Raw genomic sequence first — 10,360 nt, 5'->3', positions numbered from 1 at the left:
GCTGGCGGTGCTGGGTGGCAGGTTTAGATTTGCTCATTAAAAGAGGTTATATAATACTACTGTAATCAAAGGCTTTTATGGCTCTGGGGCAGGTGGGGATTAATAGCCCTCAGTTTTGGTTTTGTATAGGAAAATGTCCTGCCTGACAGATAGCTAGAGCAGGGATGAGCGTAGCTTCCGACATTTACCAACAAGAATAGTTTCTTCCCAATGATTTGTGTAAGTCGGTGCTTGCAGGTTTGTCTGGGCCATCAATGTAATTGCAATACACAGAGAGGGTTTGGGTGTAAAGAGATTCTGCTTACAGAGAAGGTTTAATGCCAAAGAGAACTAGAATTACCCTTTCCCAATGGTCTCCAGGAGATGCAAGCCAAACTTTTTAGGAGCAAGGGGAGCAGAACACCTATTCTGTGTGACTGTTACAGTTTCCTCATATAAATCTCTCTGAATTCTGCGTCCACAGAAATCCTACAGTTCAGGCTGCTGCTGTCAGAGCACATTTGGCAACAGATTGTTCATCTCATCCATCAGACCAGGCTTCCCAGGTTCAAGGAATCAAGAGCTTTCTAAAGTTTCATAGCAATATGTATCCAGCATTTAAAGCACCTTTTAGGCACAGCCCTCTTCTTAGCATGCAGTTTTAATGGCAGAAGAGCAAATGAGAGCAGCAACTTCTCATCCCTGGCTGCCACCGATGTTCAGACCTAGGGAAGAGCAGGTGCCTGGTTTTTAGCAAAATGGGACAGTGTCATCAGCTGATCAGTGCGCCTCACTTCAGCTCTCTCAGTCACTTGTAGCCTCTAATTTGGAAAGAAAAATACTTTCTGGAACAGTGTGCTAGAAGAGGTTGCTAAGTCCTTGTCTGTAGCTATCACAGCAGGGAAACCAAACACCTTTGCTGAAGACAGCTGTGTCCTCTCTACTGTGCTCCACAAGGAGAGGTGGCTGTGCAGTCCACCTCTCAACTCTTAACAGATTTCTCATTGCTTCTAGGTTTTACTCTCTGCCCACTGCACGTCGGGTATCTGTAAAACACCAGTTTTCTCTTAAGTGGTATTTTCATTTTTTGCTGGTGATAGCATGTCTGTAAGGCTCTCCTCATATCTGAATGCAGTTTTACTCTCTGTTTTAACATCTCAACCTTCTGCTGGTTTACAGCAGTGAAAGACTTGGGGTTCGTTAAAGGTCTGTAGGTTTTTGTGAACTCCTGTCCAGGGTAGTTTCCCAAAGGCAGTCCAGATTGGGTAAAATGTAAGCATGTTTCTGAGGTGCAGGTTTTTTTATAATAAACTACACATCAGATTAAAAGTAGTCCCAAATAAAAAACTTACGGTAGATAAAAGGTAGTCCCAAATAAAAAAACTTTCGGTGGGGATTCCCCTCACTAACCTCAGGTAGACACTGGAGCATGGCAAAGACTGTTTGAAAGATGAGGGGAAAAGTCTTCTCAGCCAGTGCTGGAAACAGGGGAAGAATAACCAGATGGAGAAGAATGAAAATTTGCAAATAGTTGCATTTTCTTGATGGAGTAACCCTAAAGCAAAGTGTAGGTAGAAGGGTTTTTTATGACAACCCCAGCTAGATATCCCCCAAATGCGACAACCCACCGAGTGGGGAAATGAACAGAGAGACCTGTGCGGATTAATTAGATTGGAAAAATGTTTTGACAGCGTAAGGGAACATATGGAAAGAATTGAGAGAACCTGATCCAGTTCCCCATGTGTAAATGATGCCTGAGCCATAGCTCACAAAGCAAACACAGATGCAAAAAGGGGGAAAAAAGCCCCCTTTCCTATCCCCTCCCCCCAGTAAACCCCAGTGCATTGCCAAATGGCAAGTAAAAATTTGAACTCAGTGACTAAATGCAAGGAAAGCTGTATGTGCAGCAGGAACGTGAAAAGAAATCAGCTGAATAAATCTGGATTTTGCATCTTAAAGGAAGTGGTGCAGTTCTCCTCAGTCCTGCATTGAGTACGCAGCAAGTGTCAGGATATCCTGTGCTTGTTCACGGGCTTCTCTGTTTTACCTTCCCCTGTCCAAATGACTCTTTCTGCTCTCTGTCCAGCTCATCTGTGTTGTTGTGCAAGTCAGTGTGGAAGCACACAGCTGCCCTCTCTGCCCCAAAGGTTTTACCACCTGAAGTGGAGGGTAAAAGCCTTCGGGCAGATCCAGCAAGCAGAGGGTGAGAAGGGAGACAGGGAAGCACAGTACCTTGTTCCAGATTGAGCAGAGGCATGGCACTCCCAGGCTTAGTTTACTCCGTCACCAGCAGCGATGAGTGCGGAGAGCGCTGATGTAGTGTCAAGATCTGATGCAGGACTCTGCTCTCCTGACTCCCAGGTGAGCTTGCTTTCTGTTACACAGAGCTCCCTGTCAGCAGAACATCTCCAAGCCTAAAAAACGGGTTAAATTGGTATATTTTCATATGGTTTATATGGACAAACCTTCTTAGTCTACTGTTACAGCGGTGGTGTGTGTGGTTAACAAACTTATTCCACCTCAGAAGGGGCTGAGGGCAATGTACTGTGTGTGCCAGTCAGGAAGCCTTCCCTTTGGTAATGAAGCTGCCAGCCGTGGCATTGCCACCACGGTGTGGGACCGGCGAGCAGGCAAGGCCCCAGGCTGTGGAAACCAGCCTGGTGGGCAGGCTGGGAAGACCTCTGTGCTGCTGTGATTGCATCTCAGCAGAGTCTGTGGGAGCCATGGTACAGCTATCTTGGATCTTCATGCACACTGTGAAGTGGGCGTATGCTTCCTGAATAAGCTGTACGAGCTCCTGTCAGGGTAAGCTCCAGCTCTGGTGGAGCAGACTGCTGAGGTGTAGTCCACAGACTGTTGATTCATGGCACCCAGTGCCAGCAATCTGTGAAACTGAAACAGAAGCTAAACACTTGGGCTCTTCCCATTGCCCTAGAAAGCTGAAACCCCTGCTAAGCTGTCAAGTTTGCGTCCAAGCAGCTTTGGGCACTAAGAGGTGCCAGCAATGGAGCCCTCACAAAGCAACCTACTTAATTATTTGATAGTCAAAGGCAACTCAGGAGAGTGCAGAGTCAAATCAACAACAAACCAACGTATATTTAGGAGCTTAGACCCAAACATAGTTTCCAGCTGATAGATGATGCGGCAATCATAGCTGACCCTCATCCCATTCTAAATTTGGTCTGTGGAATAGGTAATTAATATCATCACTAGCATGACAAGCCACCCTTTACAGCAGCTGCATTGCCACTGCTGCTTCTCTTATGGCTGCTTCTGTCAGCTGGCCAGCCTGGCTGCGGCACAAGCTCTGTGTGACGCTGAGCTATGGCGGCCACAGCCTGTCTGACACTCAGTGTAGTCACTGAAGCAGAGTAGAAGTAGGTGCTCTGGAGGTGGGAGTGGTACCGTGGCCTTGTCTGCACTTGTCTCCACTGTTAGGTGATCTCTTTTCCATTTTTTCTTGTCGCTGATACTGAGGAGTGCAAACCAGGCTCCTACGGTACAGCACAGGAGGAGTGATCCGTACTGTAACAGGGCAAGGAGGGCTGCAGCAGGACAGAGAGCTCTGGGTACCACCCACAGTACTAACTTAGGAACAAACGTAGAGTTTACAAACCCTGGGTACAAGCCGAACCAAATCTGGGGAAAACAATAGGCGCAGCCTATTTCAGAGAGAGGTGACTGAAAACTTAGAGAGTAAATTCCATGTCCCAAATAATTTGGGGAATCTCTTGCAAACTTTCTGGATCCTGATTCAGTGCTTGAACCAGAAAACTGCCTTGTCTCAGTACTGAGGATCAATCCAGTTGGCTTCTGTCGACTGAAGTTGTGTGGTTTTGTGGTAGAATAATGCTGGGCTACTTCTGAGCTACCTGCTTGATTCCCCTCCACCACGGTCACAGTTGTCAACAAACAAATGCATAAAATATTCCTCTAAGATGGGCCTGTGCTGTTATTAAACAATGGACAGTGAGATTCAAAAGGCCAGTGACTTTTCCTGGAAGTCAGACTTGAACTCAAGTCCCGAGCTGGTGTCCTGCTCACCGGACCTCCATCCTTCCATCCTCTTCTCCCTCCTTCTCTGTAGTCTCACTTACAGACACAGACAGAAACACATTCTGTCACTCAGAGGTTTGATACGAACACAGGAATCTGTGTTGGACCAGAGCAAAAGGAAAATACAAGCTTGTGTGAAATTTTCCACCTTTTCACTAAACAAATGAAAGCCAAATTTTCACACTTTGGTCTTAGGTGTGAAATTTTTGCTCAGCTCTAATATTTATCCATAATGTGTTTTAAAACTTGGCTCGCTTCATTCTGAATACCACAGAGAATTGAGTTACAGATTCGGGGCTTTGTGCATGCTGCCAAGATCTGACCCTGTAACTCAAAGAAATTCAAGGTGGGAAAAAAACCCACTAGAAAAATATTGTCTGTGGTCCATCACATGCTTTCTTCATGCAGTCATACGCCACTAAAAAGTAATGTTCTGCTGGGGCTGTGTCACATAAATACTCCCGTAAGCAGAGATAAGATGAATTCTGCATCTCCAGGCTATCGTGAAAGCAATCCTTAAATAAAAGCCTGTAAGAAAATAGCAGCCTTGCTTACAATCCTTAGAAAAGTTTAAAAGTATTTCTTGAACATCAGCTTTTCAAGAAATCTATTTATTCCCCTCAAATCCAAATATATCTGTGACTGCTCTCCTCACAATGATGCTAGTTAGCATCTGCTAGTCTCGGTTTACGCATGTGGAATAGAGATGAGTGAGCGAGAGTTCTTAAACTGTTGAAGGAGAGTAAGAATTATTATATATAACATTGTTTAGTGTATTTGTCATGAGGACTTAGGAGTGTAAAGAAAGACAGTCTGTTAGTTTGAAGGTACTTACACCTGCTGAGTTCTGCAAATCAGAGCTAATTTGGTGGGGAAGAATGTTCCTATGTTTCAGTCTGTTGTGAATGGGGTGACCTTTAAATTATTTTCCTCTGATGCTCAATCTGTGACAGCAGAGCTATACAAAACCAACAGAGAATCGAGACTGGCCTGAGTGGGGGGTCTTGGTAATGCTTTCAGGGTAATGAAGGCGAAATGCGTGGTTCAAAGCTCTGCGTGGTTCAGAAATCGAGACTGACCTTCCACGCGTACGCTCGTGTCATTCTCAGGAATATGGGAAGAAGCCCGTTTGCTGGTGCAGATTTCTCACCACATTTGGCTCTAAAAGTGGCAGCATTTGATCGCTTGGCTTGTACTGGCACAATACAAATGAATATAATTTCCTCCTTTTGCATAAGATGAGGTGAATTAAAACTTCGGTTTGGGAAGAAAAAGAGTAAGTCATGCATCTCATTCCAGCTTGTTCTGAGATTCCCGAATTAGTTACAAGTTACGATGCAAAACTGGGTAAGTTACTGTTAAGTCACTATTAAGTTAATAGCTACAGTAGGTGAAAGTCCAAACATTTCTTGGGATTATCAAAGTGAGTAAGTGGGGAGAACACAGCTGGGAATTGGCATTTGTGCTCAAATGTCTCGTCCAAAAGCCCAAATTCTTAAGGTGACTGATATTCCCAGCTCATGAATTTCAATGGGATTTTGTTACTTGACTTCCTTAACTAAGGCTGACATCCCTAAATCTGTTTTCTCATTTGATATGTGCTTCTAAGAGCTTACATCCCATTAATTTTCAGTAACATTCAGCCTTGAGTCACTCTGAAAATCAGACTTGGGTACTGCTCACCGGCGGGCTCATCTTCCTCGGCTCCCTCTGTAGTCACAAGGGAGGTGGGCTCCTCTTGTAGGGTGAGCAGGGTGCTGCTGGGGGCTCTGAGTCAGCCTTTGCAGGAGCCCATTGGGTGGGCAATCGGAGAAGACTGGTCTCTCAGCTATCCCTTGTAAGCACCTTGGGTGGGCTCCTGGTGCCGGGCTGACCTGATTTTCCTGGTGCCTCTGGTGTGACAGAGTAACTTGCTGCACTGTGGCTGCCACACGGTGTTAAAAACCTTTTCCTCGCTGTTCAACGACAGTTGAAATTTCCAGCTGTTACATGCTGTGTCAAAAGAGGGTTTCCCAGGGTTCCAGACAGGATTGCCCTGGGAGATCTACTGCCTCTTGAGGCTATCCTGAATAGTGTCTCAAACTAAGCCCCTGTCTCAGATCATGCTGAAGAGCAGGATTCTGCCACCAACCTTCCCTTCCATCAGCAAAATGGCACCTTGTTCCAAAACCTTGGAGAATTTGGTGCCCCGGGCCTGTGTTCCTTCTGTCCAGGGCAGGATAACCCTGTTTGACTAACTCTCTCCGTGGTAAGTGGAGTGTTTACTGGCTTGTATCTGTCTCAGCTTCGACACTCTAACAAAAGGTTAGGAATGATGAATGCATCCCTTTATTTCTGCTCCACAGTGCCTCTCTTTTTTTTCTGTGTAAACCCTTCACTTGCCTCTTGCCCAGCCTTTAGAAATTATGATCAAATGCGAACTTTCAGGGTTTATTTATAGCATAGCCTTTATGGAAAGAGAGAAAAGAAATGATTAAAAAGCAATTTTACAAAATATTTTGTTTTAAGAGAGAATTCATTGTGTTTAAATCACTGTATTCATTGTACTGTCTAGACTGGCAAAAAAAGAAGATAGAGCGTCATTCAAATTAAGATTGTGAAATTCTTGGTGACTGGAATTATGGATTTGGATGTCAACCCTCAAACAAACTATTTCTGAACAGCAGTATTATCACTTCGCTATATTTAAGGCTTTGTTGGAGACAGAACAGTGCACAAGGTTGATCTGGTTCAGTAATGCCATTCTAATGTCCCTTTGTTTCCGATTTCATTATAAATTCATATTTTCAATGTTCTGTTCCTCTTTGTCCCCCGAAAACTGTTGAAAAGACTGTCCTCTGGGAGTAAAGTTTTTGTTCAAACTAACAATGACCAAACCGACTTTAAAACACAAGAAAACACGCAACTGAAATGGAAATTGAGAGAGGGAATTCATTTAGGATATTTTGAGCAATGCAGAATGCGTGAGTTGTTGAAAATTACTGGCTCTGTATTTTTTTAACATGTTATTCTGATTCCGTGGTGGTTGCTGAGACCTTAATGCTGTGGATTCTCAGACCAACGTATTTCTAGTAGATTTAAAACACAGAAGTATTTTAGCTGATAGACTGCTTTGGTCCCTTCCTCCTCAGCTGAAGGTGGATAGATGGGTGAACCAGCCAGAGGACAAGCAGCAGCCAGGCCCTGTTCCCTAGGTTAGATCAGGCCTTGAGGGACCAGCTTTCCTTTAGGGACCTCTCTGGCCTGTGCTGTCCCAGCCGCAGGGGAGTGGTGGCACCCTCTGACAGAGGGTGGGGTCCCTGTTCTGGGGGTTTCAGGTTTGGGGGCCCCTCACAGGGAATGCAGGAGGCTTTCCTCAGCCCTGTGGAGACTTGGTTTCACCCTTTGAAGACCACAGTGTGTTCTCTTTTGAACCAGCCTGAGGAGACCTGGAGTTAGATGGGTAACAGCGTAAAAATAAAACCTGTCTGAAGATATGCTTATCTCGGAAGGCTGGCTAATTTCCCAAAGAAGTGGGGATGCATTTTTCAGCACTGGAAGTTGTAAGAGGCCCCAGAGTAAAGCAGCACGGAGTGTGTAAAGTACTTAGGGCAGAGGCAGAACGTGTCCTGGGAACGATGCTGTTCGTGTCCTGTTCTCTTAACACTGCCCAGACCGCGGTGGCAGCAGCAGGCAGGCCCTGTGCCTGCACGGGGGGAGTGATGGCAACCTTTGGCCCTGCCTTTTTTTTTTTTTAATGCATCTGTGGAAAAAAAGTGGATTTTTCTGAGACAGACCCTCTAGATGTCTCGGGTTTATTTTAGTGCAGCATCTCCAGGGCAGTTCAAAAGCAGGTGTGAAGCAGGGAGCAGAAAGGTGACTCTTTCCATTAGTGAGAGTGCTTCAAGGGGCTGTGCCTGCGTCTTGCCTTTTCTGTAAGACCCCCCGTCTTACAGACTGGAGAAGCAGTCTCCATTGTACTGGAGGGAATCGTCTTTACTTTGAGGGGTCGTCTTCTGTATGTTCATTTCGTTTCCTGGGTAGCCTCTAAATCCAGCTGGCCACGTAAGGGCGTTGTAAAAGACAGACTATGGTACACTGGAACAATCACCTTTTAAAGAACAGGGAATTAAATGCCCATTTCTCTTACTGGGAAAGGTACCAACCTTTCCATGCCAGTATTTTAATCTGACTGGTGTGCAGAGTGTCTGTGCCAGCAGGCTCACATGTCCCAGGGAAAAGAACACCCTATCTCGCTGGAAGTGTTATTTCAAGGGTGTTTCTTGGGGAATCAAAGTGCAAACAAACTCTGCAAGTATGAAAGTGTATGGGCATATGGGTGCACCGAAATCCTCCCTGCTGTTTTCTCTCGAGTCCTAGCAGAGTAAAATCCGACTGCACCATCACTGGCAGTGTTTTTACCTTGAGAGCGCCACAATTTCATCCAGAATTAACCTCCTGAAGCTGACAAATGTAGAAAGTAGGTGTTCCACATTCTAGCAGCGCATTTGGACATGTTCATGCTGAAGGATGAAGCAAACATGCCCAGAACATGCCAGGTAACAGTGCAGGTTCAGCCAGCCAGGCAGAGCTGGGGCCCTGCTGCTCTGGCACATGGGTGGCAACGCAGGTGCTTTGTGCCCAGCTGAGCAAACACTGCTGTGCACGGGAGAAAGAGGACCTGATGATGCCTTCATGGGCAGCCCACGTACATCCTGGCATTTAGGTCATGATTGTATTTCTTTAACACCAGGGAGATGGGAAACCAGAAGATGTAAGGTCTGCTGGTCATCTGGCTTATCCTCAGAGCCTCCCTGCCTGTGCTGGGCCGGAGGAACTCTGCTTCCATTGCTCACCTATGTTGTAAAGCTCCAGGAGATCCTCGGCTGTAAACGCTGGTTTAGTGGAAAGCAAAGATTTAACTACAGCAGATACTACAGCCTGTAAAATCATCCAGCCCTTTTGAAAATGCAGCCATGGTAGTTGACTGGATGATGGCTTCCAGCAGCGGTGGCTGACTGTTCTCCAGGGTCATTCTGATACCCCCCAGTGCTGTGCTTCAGGCACCAACATTAAAACAGATTTAGGGTCCTGCTCAAAACTATGAACACCGGTACAGATTTAGCCAGACGCTGGTTCTTGAATCCTGATCTTTGATGTGTAACACTGTTCCGCCTGAAAGCTATTGCTTTAATGCTCCTTGTGAAACAACTTCCACTGAAAATAGCCCAAGCCTGCTGCCTCCACCCTCGCCTGAGAGCTTGATCCTCTATTAACATCAGTGATTAGTGTCTCCTTCCAGTGGGATTGCTCGGGAGAATCCACAGGAAATCAGAATCTCCCAGAGATCAGGAAATGATCCAAATTATTTGTTCCTCTCCTGTACACGTGGGACTCTGTCCCAGAGACTCCTTCTGCAGGGGATTCTGCGAGATCCCTTTGTCTGATTTGTTTTGGCCAAAAGCAGAGCAGGATCGAAGCCTTTCTCTTAGGCCTTTCCACTGGGATGGGGGGGCACCTGTGGGCTCCGCGACAGAGCTTGGCAAGTTACCTTTAGCTTCTGGAGCGTGCTCGGGTCCTCCCTTGCTGCGGGGAATTGGTACTTTAACAGCATGATTATGGGATCTCATGTACAGTACCATTTTATTTGAGAAATCTCCCCGCCAGGGATGCAGTGTTTAACATTTCCTTTGGTTTGTGTAAATATTAAAGGATAAGTCTGTTCTGCCTCGGACTCCCGGTGAGGCAGAGGAACAGATTTTGGTTTACTGAGGGGTCTGCAGTGCTTTGTTCTCAGGACTACTATATAATGGGCTTGAACATATTTTATGCCATCTGGCCTGCGCAGCCGAAACAAAATACATCAGTAATGTTCCGATTGGTTTTGAAACATCTTGTTCTTGTCAAAAAGTATTTTAAATCAAACCAGGCTTTTCCAGTTTGTCTTTGTCTTTTCCAGGAGGCCATGGCAAAAATGGGGAAAATCGGGAGAGTCGTGCAGCCTAACCATGAGCATAAAAGGTAATCCTGGCTTTGGGGTGCTCTCGGTGAGAATTTTCTGGCAGGGGAGCGAAGCTCTGTCTCTCTACAGCCCCTCCTGTACTCAGCAGTGCGTATCAGGCAGGTTTTGTAAGGGATGTGAGGGCATCCAGCGGTACCCGGGGCGAAGGCTGAGGTTTGCTGGCAGTGGGTTGGTAACGCAGAGCCGGTAAGACACCGGCACGGGCAGAAGCTTGCCTTGGCAGCCCGGGGGACGCACCGAGCGGTTCCGAAGCTGCAGAGGAGAGGGGCTGCAGAGTCACAGGCTAATTGAGGATGGAAAAGACCTTTAAGACCGCCGAGCCCG

General features: G+C 46.2%; 1 protein-coding gene across 1 annotated transcript in view; it reads left to right on the top strand.

The window, feature by feature from the left end:
- FGGY (FGGY carbohydrate kinase domain containing) overlaps positions 1-10,039 on the top strand; it is a gene marked incomplete at its 5' end in the record, with an annotated part of 85,361 nt that extends 75,322 nt beyond the window's left edge. Inside the window, one exon of the mRNA XM_010132728.1 lies at positions 9,974-10,039. Within this exon, the coding sequence (XP_010131030.1) occupies positions 9,974-10,039 (66 nt within the window). The remainder of the gene's footprint in view (positions 1-9,973) is intronic.
- Between the last annotated feature and the right edge of the window lie 321 nt (positions 10,040-10,360).

This window comes from Buceros rhinoceros, unplaced genomic scaffold, assembly GCF_000710305.1.
Source record: "Buceros rhinoceros silvestris isolate BGI_N320 unplaced genomic scaffold, ASM71030v1 scaffold153, whole genome shotgun sequence".
NCBI lineage: Eukaryota > Metazoa > Chordata > Aves > Bucerotiformes > Bucerotidae > Buceros > Buceros rhinoceros.
Note: the sequence above shows the minus strand (reverse complement) of the source record. Positions and strands in the feature narration are given on the sequence as shown.